This window comes from Equus przewalskii, chromosome 27 (assembly GCF_037783145.1).
Source record: "Equus przewalskii isolate Varuska chromosome 27, EquPr2, whole genome shotgun sequence".
In the NCBI taxonomy this organism is placed as follows: Eukaryota; Metazoa; Chordata; class Mammalia; order Perissodactyla; family Equidae; genus Equus; species Equus przewalskii.
The window spans coordinates 37394208-37412181 of record NC_091857.1 but is presented as its reverse complement, the minus strand read 5'-3'; the positions used below and the strand labels follow the sequence as shown (position 1 = coordinate 37412181).

Genomic DNA, 17974 nt, shown 5'->3' with positions numbered 1-17974 from the left:
TGGCCTCATGGCCTAGTGGTTAAGTTCGGCATGCTCTGCTTCAGTGGATGGGTGCAGATCCTGAGTGTGGACCTATACCACTCATCAGCAGCCATGCTGTGGTGGTGACCCACGTACAAAAAAGAGGAAGATTGGCAAAGATGTTAGCTCAGAGTGACTCTTCCTCAGCAAAAAAAAAAAAAAAGTACCTCCCTCATAGGGTTCACAGGGTGATTAAAATGAAGTAGTGTGCACAGCGCCTGGTACACATTAAGCATTCTGCAGGTGTTGGCCGGGGTGGGGTATTTCTAACCATGGGAAGGAGCTGGCCCTTCATGGCTCTGAACACCATCATGTGTGTTAACCACTCTTGGGAGAGAAAAAGAGTAATTGTATTGCCTTGCAAAGTCCAGAATCCCCCCAAAGGTGAGAGGTTGTTTGTTAGTTTCCCTGCTTTAGTCATCTCTCAGCACCTTGGTGGAGGGGTCACTTCTGTAGAATAAAATGCGTGGACCTTAAGCGTGCACCTCAGTGAGGAGCACGTAACCACACAATCAGCTGTAGACGGAGGGTCGACAACGGTCTTAACTCTTGCTCATGTGTCCACACGGCCTTCCCTCCGCAGAACTGCTGGTGTTGAATGGGTCCGACCCGGTGGCCGAAGTTGCCATTCGACAGCTCAGCGAGTCTTCGAAGCTGAAGCTCAAGTCTCCTCGGAAGAAAAGCACCCTCATCATATCCGGGGTCTCCAAGGTGCGGCCTCGCGGGCGCGCACGTCTGTCCCGGCCACCACCCCGCCCCCTTGTGGGAGTCAGCCCAGCTCTTGGTCCGCTTCCAGAAAGTTCCATTTACAAATGTCACATTACTTTCCTCACCCAACCAGGGGGTTATTCGCGGTACTGTGTTTACGCAGCTTATCCTGTTTATCAAGGAAACTTGAGAGTTTCTGACCCGGGGTGCTTTGTTGGTTGAGAAGTTGGTGAATCATTTGAAGAAAAATTATTGAAAGAGAAAGACTGACATGATGTCAGACTCCCCGCTGGGACAGAACCTCCACCCTCCCACCCTCGAGGGTGGGGAACTTTCACTTTCCACCTTACGCCTTTCCAACCCGCTTTAATTTTTTTGCCGTGAATATGTTTGCCTTTTGCAATCAGAGAGAAATGCAGATTGTTTTAAAACATATCCTGAGCCCCGTTCCCTCCCTGGTCCTGCTCTGTGTCACCTGTGCAGGTAGATGGTGAGTCCTGGTGGCCACCATGCAGGCCAGGCTGCTGGAGAGGCCAGCCCCTCAGGGCACAGGCACCCCAGAGTCCCTTCCTCTTTGTTGATGTTTCAGAATGAACAAGGAGAATGTGAGCAGTGGAGGGGTGGCTGGGGGATATGGTAGCTGGGAGCGGATGGGGAGGAAGAAGGATTTTTGAACACGGAGGCTGGGTTGATGCTTCGAGGCATGAGAGGGTAGGGTGGGAGGGCATGCTGAAAATCCACGCCTCAGCTGCTGGGAGAGGGGTCAGAACCGGTCAGTATAATGCTCAGGGCATGGTGGCCGGTGCTCAAGTCCCAAGGGGTACAGCTCCCAGGTGGCCTTGGGCATCCCTCTAGGCCCACAGGTGCCTCTCTGGGGTTTCCTGGGTGCACTTCCAGTGGCAGCCAGCAGGGGGCGATGGCGTCTCTGGAAGCGCCCAGGCCACCTGTTGGGTTTTCTTTCGTCCTGGATGAACTGGCACAAAATAAGGTTGAGACTCGTGACCACCGCCTCTGTGCTTTCTCTAAGGTTTGATTTCAGAATCATTAGGGACTCATGGATCTTAACGTTTAACTCACCCAACCCACTGCGATTATTACTTTTGCTGATGCTCGACCTGTCCCCTCTTGAGTCAGTGGGCACTTCTGCAAGCCGGCACTTGAGTCAGAAAAGTGCCTTGGTCACTAGGCCCCCCTGTCCCCCACAGTCACTTTCCCACCATCCCGGGAACCCCTTCCCGGCTCCCCATCCCATAGGTTAGTTTAGCACATACCTATGTTTTACATGCAAATATAATTCTCAGGATACATAGTGTATATCCATTAATTTCCACTTGCAGGAAGTGTAAAAATGCTTAGGAACAAAAGCTTGAGAGAGAAACAGAATCTGAGACTCTGAAGCCCCCTTCCTCTGTCACTCAGTCTGCCATCTCCTTAGAGGGTCGTGCTCACTCTTGCATCGCCCTCCAGGGCTCCCACACACCCTCTGGCTGGCCCCTCTGCTAGGGAAGGGTGCTGACCCCTTCGTCAACACCCTCCACCCTGCACACTCCTCCCTGCCAGGCGGCCCGCCGTCTGCAGTGAGCATGGAATGCAGGGGTGCATTTTCACCCCTTGAAATGCAGCTGCCGTGTTTTCTTAGCTGCCTCCGCGGAGGACCTGGGTGTCTTCTGACACTGAGATCACCGGTTATGATGTTTGCACAGTGCTTTCCAGGCTTTTCCACGCCCGCACGGCCTTCCAGGCATCCTTGTCATCTTCCCTCACACTGACTTTTTCTTTCGCCTCCCCGACAGACCTCGCTATCTCAGGACAACGAGGCCACACTGATGCTGGACTACGCAGCCTCCATGGACAGCGCCCACCAGGAGGACGCCCCGTCCCATCCGGGGGCGGCCGCAGCCTCTGACCCGCCCGAGGAAGGGGCGTCAGCGCAGGCCCCACCGGCCCTGGAGTCCCAGGAGAGTGAGCTAGACTCCTGGGACTTGGAGAAGGAGTCGCAGGCCGCGGCATGGGGCAGCCAAGCCCCACTGGACCCCGACGGGGATGAGCTGTCAGAGAGCTCCCTGAGTGTCTCCGAGCCGGGCGCTGCCAAAAAGCATAAAGGTACCTGCCCCGCGCCCACCCCGGCTTTGCTCTCCACTAGTTTCCAAGCTCACTCTTAGTTCTCATCATCATCATCTGCCTTCTTTCCCTTCTCCTCTAAAAGTCCATCCCACCCTCAGCGCCCCCACCCTGAGAAAGACACCTGCACTAAACGGTTGCACCCATTTAGAGCCCGTGGGCAGGGGTCGGGGCGGGGACATATTCAGAATCCTTCTGAGTGTGAGTGGCTGGGTCATCCCTCTGCGTTTGCTGGTGGCAGGGGGTGGTCAGTTTGTGTTCATGCTAGAGGCACCCCTTCCTCCGTCGGGGCTTGCTCCCCACCCCCAGGGGTAAAACTACCCAGAGCATTTAGATGGGTCACCAAGAGCCGGGTGCAACATGCAGCCAGAGACTCAGAGCACAGTGGGGCCACGCTGGGTTTCCTCCAGTTGTGGGGATGGCACCCTCCTCGCTGGTGCCCACAGACTCTTCCTGCCAACGCACAGCAGACCAGACCTCGCCACCTGAGCCTCGCAGGGTCCACGGGGAGATGAGCGCCCTAGAAAATTAACCGATTCACTTAATATGATGTGTTGATGAGGCAGTCATTTCGTTAGCATCATCGATTGTTTTCCATTAGCACTCAGTCGGTGCTCTAAATCTGTAAATTTCCTCAACCTGCGCAGTTTTCCCTAGACGGGGCTTTGGCATGACCGTGACCTAAAGATATTTGCCGAGGGGACACAGTCCAGGGGCCTGGGCCCAGTTCTAGAGGTGAGACTCAGCTCTCTGAGCCTCAGCTTCCTCCTCCCTAAACGGGGGTGTGCCCCCTGCTCCCCGATCCCCCAGCCAGGCAGGAACAGGAGATCCCGGTGCAGAGGACAGGATGGGAGACAAAGGCAGGCGCAGGCGCCTGGGCCAGGCCGGGAGTCCTGGGCGCGGCTCAGGACTGAGTCCCAGCTCCCCAAGAGTGTGGACACGGGAAATTCCAGTCACTCTGGGTTGGGGACCTTGGCAAGCTGCCCTGCCACTGCCTCGCTGCCCCTCTGTTGTGGGGGCCGTGGACCAGTGGGTCTCACACCAGGGACACTGGCAGTGTCTGGGGACAGTTCACTTGTCACAGCTGGCATCAGGGAAGTAGAGGCCAGGGGCACTGCTCAACAGCATGTGGTGCACAGGGTGGCCCCGATGCCTGCAGTGCCGTGGCTGAGAACCCCGCTGTACAGGGTCTGCATCCAACCTTGCCCACCTCTTCCCATTCGCTTCATGTCTCTCCCCCGTGACCTACCCCCCTAGCCAAAGTGGAGTGGGGACAGATGGGGGAGGAGTTGAAAGTTGGAAGAAAAAGAGAAAGGAAGAGGATTCCTGGATGTGATTTCCAGACCCCGTGATGATTGGGCCACGGGCCTCCATCTGCTCACTGCATGGTCTTGGGGGTCCTGATCCCGTGGACTGAGTCTGGGTGACCTGGCCTGGCTTGGGAAGCTGTAACCATGCGTTGACCTCTGTGGCCGCTCCCTCGCTTCTGTTACGAAGGCTCGCCCAGGTTATGGACAGGGTGACCTGGCTTCTTATCCGCAGCATGACACACGCACCCCTGGCCTGGTCCTTGTCTTGGGGCCAGAGCAGCCCAAGGGGGCTCACCTGGTCCTGATGAAGGCAGGTGGGCGCTGGGCAGGGTACCCCTCCTCTCCCTTCTTTTGCCTGATGGAGTATTTCCTCTTCTGACAGAACCCAAACCTCCCAACCTGCCCTCTGTTCTGAAGGGCCAAGCCTCGCTGACCCCAGGTCCATTCAGAGACCACTGTTCGTCTATCCTGTGACTCCCTCCTTACCTCCCTCTGCTTTTCCTTCTGGAGAGTTCTTTCCCTTGGGTTTCCATCCTCGCTGTGTCATGGCTGTCCTCCTCCCCCATCATGGGCCAGGTGGATGACCTCCTCAGGAGAGGCATTTTGGGGGACCTGGGTGCCAGCAGGCGTGCTGGGGACCCCTCCAGCACGTGCTTCCTGCTCCACCGAGAGGCTTGTCATTCGGGAAGGGGCGTCAGCCCTACAGCACATTCCACTCTTATGTCTTCCACGCAGACCTGAGATTTTTTAAAGGGACATATTTGGCAGTGTTTTTAAAATTGCTTTTCCTTCCAGTCTTTTCTGCGAGATTTGTACTCAGCATCTCTATGAGATGTTGTCAGACCCTTAGACGATTATGTGTTACGGGTGCCAAATAGTTTTTGTTTTCCAGCAAATATTTTTTGAAACTGGTGATAGAGGGAGCAGTTCTGTGGAGTTCTGTCTCATTTTTAAACTAGAGCTTATTTTTTGGCTCGAGAACCACCTGTATCTTCTGTTGTAGCAAGGAGTTTCCCTAGGTGTCCGAGACTGCCTGCAGATTTAGAATTCTCCCGGAATTTTGCTGGTTGGAAATGTACATAGTACGATGCTACCGGCCAATACAAAAAATTAATTCCCTAAATTTGGGTTTATTTTTAGCTTAACAAACTATTCTCGTGGTTGCACAACAATGAGAATGTACTTAACACAACTGAACCACGCGCTTAGAAACGGTTAAGGTGGTAAATTTTATGTTATGTGCATTTCACCACAGATAGGAACAAAAGCATTGATGGAGACTGTGAGAAATATTAAAAAGTAAAAATAAAAACCTTGCCAAGTGTCCCGCACAGGAACTGCATATGTATGTACAATGTAAATGCTTCAAAACTCTTACTGTCTTTCCCTCTTATTTTGCTTTCGAATCCTTTTCTTTTTTTACCTCCTTCCTCTCATGCTCATTCCCTTTAACTTAAGAGGATCGCTATGCCAACCAGCATTAATTGCCTACACAGTAAGTTATTTTTGTCTTATATATTTTTTCTAAAACAATTGAATGTAGTCTTGCTATGAGAAAAGCGTATATTCTAACAGAGCAGGAAGTGGATCCCTCCTTCCTCCCTTTTTCTTTGTCCCCCTTTCCAGTGCCCCCCCCCCCCCACCAGGATGCTGGGTTCCCCATTCTCCTCCTTGAAGCACCTGGTCACGTTAGTTAGCATCTCGGCCAGTCAGGGGAGGGCATTCCTCTTAGCTGCTGTGACAAACAGCCTGGCTGTGAAATGCGGACAGACGGTTCCCTTCGTCATCCTCCAGTTCTGAAGAGTAGTCGCTCTTCGTAAACAGACCGTCTATGGTTTAACTTGAAATCAAAAGCTGTTCTTTGGGCAACAAACTACAGTTTACCAGGTTCCTTCTAGTCTCTGTTTTTCTACCTATCCGACTTTAAGACGGATCCCTCAGGGAGCTACTTAAGTCTGTTAGACTCTGTGGAGACAAAACAGGAATAAATCTGTAAGTGTTTGCAACGTTAAAGCTATAATTTAGAGTAATTGTTTTGAATTCCTTCATTTGTTTGTTTATTCTTCAGCCTTCTTGTGACTTTTTTTTTTTTTAACTTTCCTAGAAGCAAGGAAAGCTCTTTTTTTCTCCTCCCTGCCCCTAGTTTGAAATTTGGGTTATTTGCCTCGAATTTCACATACCCTGCATCCAGATTTTATCTTAAGGAATCTTTGCAGTTGGGGGTGAAGTCTGGCTCTTGCTTCGTGCCTGCTGGTGTGGATCGGGTGGCCTGGGGTAAAGGAGTTCAGAGTTTGGAATCCAAACCGTCCAGCCCCTCTTGCCCGGTGGATGTGAATGTCCCTATCAGCAAAGGGGGACAGATTCTGTGGGCCCACAGCCAAGTGTGACATTCCAAACTATTAGTTACTGTGTCAGTCAGGGTTCTCCAGAGAAACAGAACCCACAGTTTCCGTATTCCAGGGGAGGGGCTCCCGCGGTTGTGGGGGCTGACAATCTGACATCTGTAGGGGGCCGGCAGGCTGGAGATGCAGGCAGGAGCCGATGCTGCAGCCTTGAGGTGGAATGTCCCCCTCTCCGGCAGACCCTAGTTTTCGCTCTGAAGGCATTCCGTTGATCGGATGAAGCCCATCCACGTTATCCAGGCTAATCTCCTTTAGTTCACGCCAACCGACTGTAGCTTTTGACCACATCCGCCACGTGCCTTCATATCACGCTCAGATCAGCGTGGGCTCACCGGGGGCTCGGGCCACACTGACGTGAAGACTGACCACCACAGTCCTCGTTAGCTGAGGGAGCTCCACGTCTAGAGGGAGTGTGCCTGCCTGTCCGTGCTGCGGCCTGCAGCCCCCCGGGAGGTGGCCGTGCCAGGGTGCCCCGAGCAGATCTGTGGCCGTGTTCTTCCGGCATTACCCACCCCAAAGGTAACTGTGAGACAGTGGCCAAGTTTAAACAGACTTTAACATTTTCTATTTAGAAATGTAAATGAGCGACCTCGGTGTATGCTGGTTATCCTTCACGTTCGGTGAGTTGAACTGTGGACCCCAGAGATGATTTGGATCGCTAGCATGTGCTGTCCTGCCCATGCCACCAGCGTGCCTCTAGGGAGATTTACACAGTTCTGGAAATCCTTTCCGAGTCCATGCCGGAGTGGAGGGCTGTGCTCTGTGATTCCTCTGAGAGCTGTGATCCATCCCGCTCTCTCGAGGTCTCCCCAGTTGATGTGCCCTTTACCAGACTCCTGGCTGGCCCCTGCTCAGGGATGGGACTCATCCCGTCGGCTCAGATGCCATCCTGAGCAGCACGGAAGAGCCGGGCGCGAGACACGGGCTCTCCACCCTGGGCCCACGTGACTAGGACAGAGCACATCACCTCTGGAACAGTGGCTTCCTCCTTTGTAAGCTAGGAATAAGACCTCCCCCCAGGCTCCAGGCTGCCAATTTGCAAACCTCAGTCCCTCCCCTCACATGAATGTCTTCTGTCCAAGAAGCTGACGTTGTCCCCCTAGAAGCCGTGCTAAGTCATGTCAAGTTGGGAGAAATGCAGGCCTGGTGAGTCATGCACATGACTCCAGGACAATGTGCACCAATGTGTATGACACCGTCTGGTCCTGGCGTGGACATCCAATAGTAAAATCTAACAGAAGAGCAGACCTGTCCTGGAGGGCGTGAGTGAGGACACAAGAACAGAAAGTACCCCGCCGTGGGCCTGTTGGCGCGGGGCATGTGAGCAGGGCTGCCTCGGCGGTGGGGGAAGCTGCTGAAACCAGGGAGCCTCAGACCAGGACAGACTGCAGCCAGCAGGAGCTTCCAACAACTAGCGTATATGAATCTTTCTACTCTAGTGACTTAATTCACAGGCTGGCAGTCCTTGATATTTCATCCTAATGTGGCAAGAATTTGAATTTTAGGCGTTTAAAGTATAATTTCATTTAAACGATTTACAGTGATTGCTCCAAAACGTTTATAAAGGGAATAAAGATTCCCTTTATAAAGAATTTTGGACACAGCCACGCTTTGCCTGTCCCCATGCTCTGGCTTCTTTCTTAGTGGTACAGACCCCATGCTTCTCAACAGCCAGGTGCTGTGCCCCGCAGGGCTGCTGTCTGTCCCCATCCACACAGCTCTGAGAGACTGGGAAACGTGAAGGAGCATCCGGGAACGGCATAAGAGGAAGGGAACGTATTGCTTCCTGTCCACTCTCTGGTCCGTTCCCCCAGGGTTGATGCCTCTGGTCTTCAGCAAAGTGTTCTGGGTGTTTCTAAGTGCTGCTGGCAGTTGGACCTGACCTGGGCTAGTGGTTGTCAACCCCAGCGGCATGTTAGAAAGACCTGGGGTCTTTCAGAAGATGCTGATGTCTGGGTGTCCCCCCAGACCTGATCAGGTCGGCTGCTCCCAGGGGGCAGGCCTGGCTTCGGCAGTTTTAAAAAGCTGCTGGCCGACTCAGGCGCATCTCGGGGCTGAGAACAGGGCTCTGCCATCCACCCCTCTGTTCCTGATCTTCTCCGCGGCATGCCAGGGTTACAAGGACTGAACAGGAAGGTGTGGCTGGCCATTCCAGGACCCTCGTCTTACGTCAAACGCTCCCCTCGCCTTTCCCATCTGTCTTAGATCCCTGGGGTGGCCGTATAAAGAACCACACATGGGGGTTTAAGCAGCAGAAATCTGTTCCCTCCCAGTCCAGGATCCTGGTGTCAGCAGGGCTGGTCCCTTCTGAGGGCTGTGACGGAGAATGTTCCGGGCCTCTCCTAGCGTCTAGGGGTTTGCTGGCAGTCCTTGGTGTTCCTGGGCTTGTAGAACACCACCCCCGTCTCTGCCTTCACCTTCACGGGGTGTTCTCCCTGTGTTCCAGATTTCCCCTTTTTGTAAGGACACAGTCATGTTGGATCAGAGGCCACCCCAGTGATCTCACTGTAACTTAACTACGTGTGTAAAGACCCTGTCCCTAAATCAGGTCACACTCTGAGGTCTTGGGGGTTAGGATCCCATCTTATGAGTTTTGGAAGGACACCATCCAACCCCTAACACCACCCCTGCTCACACCGCAGACCCAGCTCCATCCAGTTCAGGGACACACAGGAAGCGGGCTTTGGAGACGGGCCTTCCAGGAGAGGCCCTCGTAGGGCTGGCCTCCAAGTCCCTGGGTCTCCAGCTGACCCAGGGATGGACTGGTTGGCTCCCTCCCCAGGCTTCTGTTCCCCCTGGGGAGGTTGGGGTGGGGGTGGGATCAGAGCAGTCCAGATGAACCTAATGGGTCCCTCGGCCCCTCCTTCCTCTCCTCTAGTCCAGTGTGAAGCCCGGGGTACCTGATACGCCGGGTAATTAACCGGTGGGCCCCACGGCACCCACCCCACTGGCCAAACTCCACAGTCAAGTCCACGTGGTGGTGTGATCTGCGTCATAACACACCCTGTCTGGTGGTTTTCCCTGATCCGTTGCATCTTGCAGGGATCCAAATGGCTCCAGGAACGGACATTTACGGCCCACAGGTGTCGCACACGAGGCCTGCTGCCAAGAGAAAAGCCACTTACATTTATCCTCATCCTCCTGCTTCATCCTTCCCAGCCATCCTTAAACCCCTGCACACGGCCTCCCGACTTTAGATAATTGTAAGAAAAAAAAATGCCTCCCAACTTTATAATTGTAAAAGAAGAAAAAAAAAAGCCCTGCTGAATCTTCATAATAGGCTACCTGATTACATCCAAAGAGAAAATGACAAAAAAAGTCTTTTTGGCAGCTTTGACCAGATTACATCGGTCCCTTCCTTGGAGCTCTCGAGCTTTGCGTTCTGCTGCTCCGCCCGGGCAGCGCTAACAGGACCAAGAAGCTCATCCTTAAAAGCCGGGTCAGCCTCTTACAGTCACAGCCATGAGCTCTTCCCCGGCAAGTGTTGATCATTCAGAGGTCCATAGGCGGGGCTGGACCAGACCCTCCGTTGTCGGCATGCATTTCACGTGGAAAAACGACTGATGCTCTCCATCCTCCCCTTTGAATAAACATGGATGGTTCTTTGTGTCTATCACGAAAAGAATGAATTTCCAAATTAGCGATAAAGCTCTGCAGGGCGATGGCCAGGTCTGTCTTCCTTCAAAGTCATTAACACCTACGTGAAATGGTAATGAGTTTCGTGAAATGGTAATGAGTTTCGCAGCCTAGCTGGCCAGGCTCCCTGCCCATGCTGGGCCTTGGTTAATGGGATGTTACGCTAATCTGTGAAGATGTAAGTGGCTCCCTGGCTTCCTGCCCCTGCTGCTATGTTAGCTTGCATTTGATCTTTAAGGAATCCTTGCTGTTGAAATTATTGTTGCTGCAGCTGCGAGTTTTTCTTTAATATTCCATATTCCACGACCTGACACTGTTACCGCACAAGGGGCACGATCTGCTCGCCACGAGAGAAAAAGCCAATTGTCAAGAGGCAAGATGGGGGCAGAGAAAGGGCGTTTTATGATGGCTTGCTAGCAAGAGGGAAGACAGCCGATTAATGTCCAAAAGAACCATCTTAAGCAGGGTACAGAATCTTGAAGCAGTTATATAGGCCAGTGGGTTATCGGGGGGAGGGTTAGCAGTGATGACCCTCTGGTGTTTCGTACTGGGAGTTGCCACACCAGATCTTTCAATTGTCATTGATGATGGCTATCTGCATAGACTCTCTGTTCGGGGGTCATCACATTCCTAAGGAACTCAAAAGAACTGAAGTTATCGTCTTATCACAGCTGGGAGGTATATGCATTTGCAGGGGTCATAAAATCTACAGAGCAGGGAGTCTCCTGGAGGGTGCAGATCCAGCTGGGTTAGTTAGTCAGAGGTCAAAGTTACAACATGGTCTATTGTCTACAATAGCGCTTCCCTATGTCAACCTCGTGTTGAGCCGGTTTCAACATCATATACAGATGGGTCGAACTGTACAGAAGGTTGAGGTTTTGTAGGTCAAAAATGATCAAGGAACAGACATTTCCTACGACTTAGCCTGGTATATATACGATAGGATCTGGAGTTATAAAAAAAAAACCTTACTCCCCAAAGAACGAATATTATTTAACTTCCCTAAGAAAGTGAATACCATTGTTCTCAGGGTCCTTAACTTGGTTTTGATAGCATGACCATCCTTTCTGGGGCACATGGTACTGCTTTGACATTTATGCCCTTCCTAATGAAGGGGAGCCGGTGGGGCTCAGGGGACCCCAGGGGCCCAAGGTGGGGACAGCCTGCCGCCATCTGGTTTGACCAGGACGTCAGAGAGAGAAATCCTTGCCCTGGGCGTGGATGGCAAGTGGTAGTCCAGCTCAGTGCTTCAACTTCCATAATCTCTCCATTTCATCTTGAAAACTCTAGATCCCAGCTGTTTTGCTCATGCAAATAGCAGCAGCACACTGACGTAATATGCTGCTTTTTGTTAGTCATTCGAACTTCCTTCTTCCCATTTCCACTTGGAGTAGTCACCCCAGTATTGCAGCCACAGCCCACCTGACCGGCCTGTGCTTTGTTCTCCCAGGGGGGATTTTAAGGAAAGGCGCAAAGCTGTTCTTCCGCCGGCGGCATCAGCAGAAAGACCCCGGGATGAGCCAGTCGCACAACGACCTCATGTTCCTGCAGCAGCCGGAGGGGGCCCGGAGGAAGGGGGCGACGCTCACCAGGATCCTGAACAAGAAGCTGCTCTCCAGGCACAGAAGCAAGAGCACCATGAATGGCGCTCCCCCAGACCCCTGTGCGTAGGGCCACCGTCAGCAGCCTCTTCACCTTGAGGCTGTGAGACGTGGACCCAACCTAGCTACCTGCCAGGACAGAGCCAGAGGGCCAGTGAGCTGTCGCATGGCCTGCCTTGCCGAACTGGGTTTTGCCCGACAATTTTATCCTTTAAAGGGGAGAAAAAATCTGCGTCTCCAGCCAGGAGGTTTCCCCCAGAGAGAACCGACAAAGCTTGATTTGCCTCCAGATGCCAAAGGAGACCCAATGGTCCGCCCATTGGGCTGTGCTCAAATGTAAGAGTTGAAGTTAGATATTACAGTGATATTTACAGGATGAACTCAAAGACGTACTGTAATGGACTGTGAGTGGGGCAGGTTTGGGGGACCTAACTTTACCCACTCTGTGCTCCAACAGGTGTTATTTTGGGTCCATGCCTGGACCACATCACCAAGGGAAGGCATCCCTCTGTGCTGTCACTGTGAACAGAATGGATGAGTACCCTCTCGGAACGGGCCGCTCCCCATCAAAAAGTGCAGCTGGCCCTGAGTAGAGAGAGGTGGAGCATAGGCAGGATTTTTGGCAATTAGAGAAATTGCGATAGGAATGGAAACACTATGACAAATGTAGGAAGACACTTGCCTTTGGTATTAGCCATATAACTTGAAAAATTATGCAAATACTAAATATATCCTATGCATATTATGCTGAACACTTTTCTAAGTTTACTTTGAGCCTATTTGCAAGTGGGAGATATATAAATTCTTACGTGGTTTTTACATTTTTCTCGATAGTGTCAAAAGCTCTAATAATACCAATGAGCAGTCAACCCACGGATCTCTTTTGTCCAGTCTGGCATCCTTGTGCAACAACAGGGCAGCGAGCCCCTCCGATGACATTAGGAGCAATAAGTGACCGCTAATAGAACATGGTGACCACACACGTGTGGTTTTTCTTTAGTCTGAGATTGGTTTGCCAAATATTGCCAGTAGCTGAAACAAAGTTCTCTTATGGCAAAAGAGGAAATTATTTTATGTCTCAGGTGTGAGTCTTAGGAATGGAAGTGACATAACCAATGGGCCAGTCTCGCATCAAATTCCTTTTATGAGCTCTTCAGGATTCTACTGTGCACAGTGCTGGACACATTTTGGGGCGCCCTTGTTTTGATTTCCAGTGGAAGACATTATAAGCTTGGCACAAAATTTTAATACCCCTATGTATCTTTCCAGCTACCTTCCACTTAGTTTCGTTCACAGTTTCCACATTGGTCCACTCCTCCTGAATCTGCCCCTTCCAGGAGGCGTGCTTCTTAAAGTGCAATTGTCATTGGGATGAAAAGTTTGCACAGTTTAGTAAGATTCGTTTTCCTCCAATAAGATTTACAAGGCTATTATGAAAACGACTTCATTCACGGACGTGAAATTGGGTGGCCTCCTTCCTACAGGTGTTTTCGTTAATCCTTAAACATATACTTCAGGAGTCATGGAGCCATTGATGAGCAAAAGCCTTTATAAAAACCAAAATTATAGAATTTTTCCCATTCCTTTTTATTTTTTTTTTGAGGGAGAGATTAAGAGTTTTACTTTAAAATGCACGTTTAAAAATTCTTAGATGTCCCAGAAATTATCTAGTGACTGTAAAATTAAGATGACTTTTTCGCCATGCTTTGTTTTTAAAGATTATATTCCAATTTAAATCATTGTAAAATAGCACCTGGCCTTCCAAAATATATGAATACTAAGTCAGTCCCCATGGGTTAGCCATCGCTGCTAGTCTTTTTGGAATGAGCGGTCACTTAATGTTGAGTTTTCCTGAAAGGATGACTGCTCTTTCTTATGACAGGCAGAACTTGTGGCATTCGAGAATGAACTCTAAGAGGATAGCATCTGTCAGAATTGCAAACCCTCACCAGGAGTTTTTAGTAGAGTTTTTTTGTTTGCTTTTGAAATTCAGATGGACTCAGTTTATTCAGGTGTGAGGGTATCAGAGTTTTCGGCTGAGCTTTCTCGCTCTCCAAAAAAAAGGCTTTCGCCATCCCCATTCCCAGATTACCCCACGAGCGTTCTGTTCACTGGGGGATCCCTTCGTCAAGGGCGCTGCTTTCTCAACTTCCTCGTGACTTGAATCCTCTTCAGGGTCCTGGGGAAGCGTCAGGTGGACTGCGTCTGTCCCGAGTGGGTGAAGCAAGTGAATTAACGTGGGAGGTACAGTGTCGTGCAGGAGACCTTTGTGTCTGTTGGGTACACCCGAGACCCCTGCACATTTGAGTAAGACCCGGGAGCCCATCCTCAAGACACACACACTTTGTCTCCATCTGACGGCCTGTTCTGAAGTTACGGAGGACGAAGACACTAACGTAGCAGGGAGTTTAACGAGAAAATGGAAACAGAAGGACGGTGTCCGGGTTACACCGTGAGGAAACGGGCTGTATTGATACTGTGAATGCTGCTTCTCCAAGCTGTTTATCCAGGTTTTTTTGAATGGTATAAGGTATTTATGTTAACGTAAGGTCATTAAGGTTAAACATCAATTAAGATGAGACACCAAGTGCTGAACATACTAATTTGTAAATCACCTTATTCTCTTCGCTTTTCTGCAAGCCAGAGTGGCTTGCGAGCTTTTGTTTTTTTTGTCTGGATGAAATTTTTGCAGAGTGGTATTCTAAAAGCGATTCCCCATGAACACTAGTATTAATGTGCGTCCGTATGTCTGGACCCAGGTGCTTAGATTGGCTTTATTTAATGAGCTGGCAACATGCCCCTGTGCTCTGTGTAAGGATGTGCCCGTGCTATCTGTGGAGGAATGAAATGGAGCTTTACTTGTCTGTGTTTTAATGTAGCAATAACAAAAGTAGCGATCTCATGTTTCCAGCTGAAACCTGCTTTGAGGACGAAGGTTTAGACAGAGCACTTTATTTAAATCAAGTCTCAAGTTTAAGTTGGAAACCAGCCCTGGCTTCCCCCTGATGGCCACCTGGCCAGTCGCTGCCGACCAGTCACAAATTAGGTGCCTGTCCAGGTTTTTGATGCGTTTTACTGGCCACATCTAGAGAAGAGAGTTGCTCATTTTCTTCTTGAGCAGAAAGGGAAAGATTAACTTAACATTGTGGCCACCAAATGCAGGTGTTTTCTGAGTAATAATGTCATGGCTCTTGGTCTTGAAAACTCAGAGCATGATTGGTGGATGCTGGAAGTCAGAACATCTCTCTCTACCAGATGGGAAGCAGGTCTCGGCACTGGCCGATCTGATGCCAGGCCCCCTCTCCATTGCCCCAGATCTGCCGAGGCGTGACTACCAAAGCGAGCAGCTCGGGTTGCCAGAACTGCTGAATCCTGCAAAGCAAACTCAGGTTCCCTCTGCTCCCTTTGCTTTACCATCCATTCCTGCTTCCGTACGAGGAGCCACTTGGAATATGCTCACCTGCCCGTGCACCCAGCTTCCAAAGGGTCAGGAATGGACCATTTTTAATTTACGCGTGTAGCTTTTCTTTCCTCAGGTCACATCAAAGCTACATGTAAAAAAAAGAAGACAATAAAGGGTTTTCCAGGTCTGCGGAAAGGTTTGGCTTGATGGCCAGTGTGGTGATGAATTTACACGACAATGATTGTACTCCTCAGTAGCACTTTAAAAACATGACAGTCCTGCGAGACGATGTGGCTGGAACATGAGCGGTCTTGGAAATAAATAAATGTGCACATGGAACACTAAACACTGAGTTGTTTCTGCTGAGTCCTGTGGGGCCCAAAAGTCCCGAGTCTTCTCTGAGGGTCTCAGAGTCACTGTCTTTCTTTCGTCTGGTGCCTCAGTGGTCACTGCATGTGACCATCATGGCCAGCTGCCACGGAAGAAGAGGCTTCCTCTTGCTGGGTTCTTGGCGAAGGACCTTCCTCCTAACATCCTTCTTCATGAGTTTTAAGTTGCTGAGCATCCTGTTTTAGGCCTGGGGCTAAAATCACTTACTAGAAAGTCAGTGATTCCAGTGAACTTGCAGGTCACAGTGAACTGGGTGCTACCGGTCAGGGCCTGCTTGGTCTGTGTCCCCCAGGAGCAAAAGCCGGCACAAGGCGGCAGTCTGAACCTGCTTGATCCCCAGGAACTTTCTGAGGAGCACCGTCCCCTTGGGGGCAAAGCTTTTAACCATCCGTCCACCCCTGTTGGCAACACCTGGCGCAGAGGTGGCCCATGGGTGGGTGCAGAGCGGGCTCCCTCGTGGGGTCAGAGGATCCTGCACCAGCCTCGTGGTTACTGGGTGGGGACAGGGCAACGGGGTCTGGAGCGGCACACGGACGTGTCCTGCACAACCTCTACATCTCGTCTCCTTCCTGGTCATCACCCCCTTGCTGTGCCCGAGCATGGGAGCGGCTGCAGAACGGGTGCACTGGGGGGATTACCAGTCCGCCCCAGCCCCTCACCCCCACTGCCCTAACCCTTCCGCCAGCCCCCTCCGGTGGAGAACGGTCACGGGGAGCCCAGAGTGACTGCCAGCTTTGCATTTCCGAGGGAGAGTCCACCCGTGGAAAGCCCCAGCCGTTGGAGGGGCTCGGATTCCGGATCCTCAGCTCTGGATGTGGCAAGGGGGCGATGGCACTGCGTCTCGTTTGGGACTGAGTTGCCCCGGGGCCGGGATTGAGCGGCTGCTTCCTGTGTGGCCTGGGGTCCACTTCGGGCTGACTGTCCAGGAGGAGACTGGATGGACTTGCTGGAAGGCCAGACTGGTCCTAATCTACCAGCTTTCCTTACCTGATCTCCTGCTGGTGACCTCCAAGTGGACGCGGGGTCCTTGCCAATCCCATCTACACCGCCCAAATTAACCCACTTCGGCTACCCGCAGTCATTCTGCTCGCCCCCAGCATACACCCCTCCTATTCTAATGATCTAACCAAACTCAGATCCTGCCTTCTCCATGCAGGGGCTTCGGCCCCCAGGGATGACCCAGGGCACTTCTAATGGTCAGCATCCTTCAGTCCTGTCACTCAGTCCACATCACCCTCTCCCACGCTTGCCCCATGGCGAGAATGTAAGTGCATGTATCCCCTGGACTCGGGACAGTGCCTACCTGACAGACATGAGCTGATAACCTTATATAAGCACATACGGGACGGCTGCTCACACCCACCCCACCCAACTACTCAGGGCCCAGGGTGGGGGACAGCACCTGGCGGGGGGGGGGGCGCATATGGCAACATGCTCTTTCTGACCCCGGTCACCCCTACAAACACAGGGTGCTGTGTGTTTATGTCAATAAACAGTTTATAAAAAAGAAAAGGGGGATCGCTTAGCACAGAGGGCTGAGCACAGGATGGATAACCCGGCGCCGTGCCCTCTCTGGAGAGAAAGCTGCCAGCTCAGACCCTCTTCCCACGTGACCTACACGCATCAACTTTCACGTGTGGACCACAGCTCACCTCGGCTCTGCTCCGTGACGGTCCACAACACAAATCGCCAAGTTGCGCCCTGCATGGGCCATGCATCCAAAACTATCGATTATATTGATGCCAATATTTATAAAGTTGGATGCTTAGGTGCCTCGGGCTGCTTAGTATCTCAGAGAAATACGAGAGAAAGACTTGAGATCACAGTGATAATAGTCATACTAATTGAGCGCTTTCTACGTGCCAGGAATTTTTCAAAGGGTTTGACATGTATTGACTCTGATATTCTTTGAAACAACCCCATGAGTTATGCTCTGGCTCAGCCTTACAGATTAGGAAACTGAGGCACAGAGAGGTTAAATAACTTGCCCAAGATCACACAGCTGATAAGTGGCAGAACCAGAATGTGAGCCCAGGCTGTCTGGCTGGAGAATCCATGCTCATAGCCAGGAGTCTTCACTACCTTGTGTCAAATGGAGAGACGGAGGACTTGTGGCCTTATGTGGTCTTTTCTGAACTTTAATGCTCCCGGTTATGGATGAGAATAATATAGTGAGATGACATGCTTTGCACATAGTAGGAATTAAATTTTTGCTCATTAGACTTCTCTGTATCTAGATGGGAAAAAGTAGCCAGATTGAGAACAAAAGTGAGAGGTGGTGTAGAGAAATGGCTGAGGATATGTACGTCCACAATGTCCGGTATTAAAGGAGTTTGATAATTAACAAAAAACCAGAGCTGATGAGGCATGTCCGTGGGAAAG

General features: G+C 51.3%; 1 protein-coding gene across 1 annotated transcript in view; it reads left to right on the top strand.

The window, feature by feature from the left end:
* C2CD2 (C2 calcium dependent domain containing 2) overlaps positions 1-15548 on the top strand; it is a 54410-nt gene extending 38862 nt beyond the window's left edge. Inside the window, exons 12-14 of the mRNA XM_008532601.2 lie at positions 605-732; positions 2523-2832; positions 11649-15548. Coding sequence (XP_008530823.1) covers positions 605-732; positions 2523-2832; positions 11649-11869 — 659 coding nt within the window. The 3' untranslated portion in view covers positions 11870-15548. The remainder of the gene's footprint in view (positions 1-604; positions 733-2522; positions 2833-11648) is intronic.
* The last annotated feature ends 2426 nt before the right edge of the window (positions 15549-17974 follow it).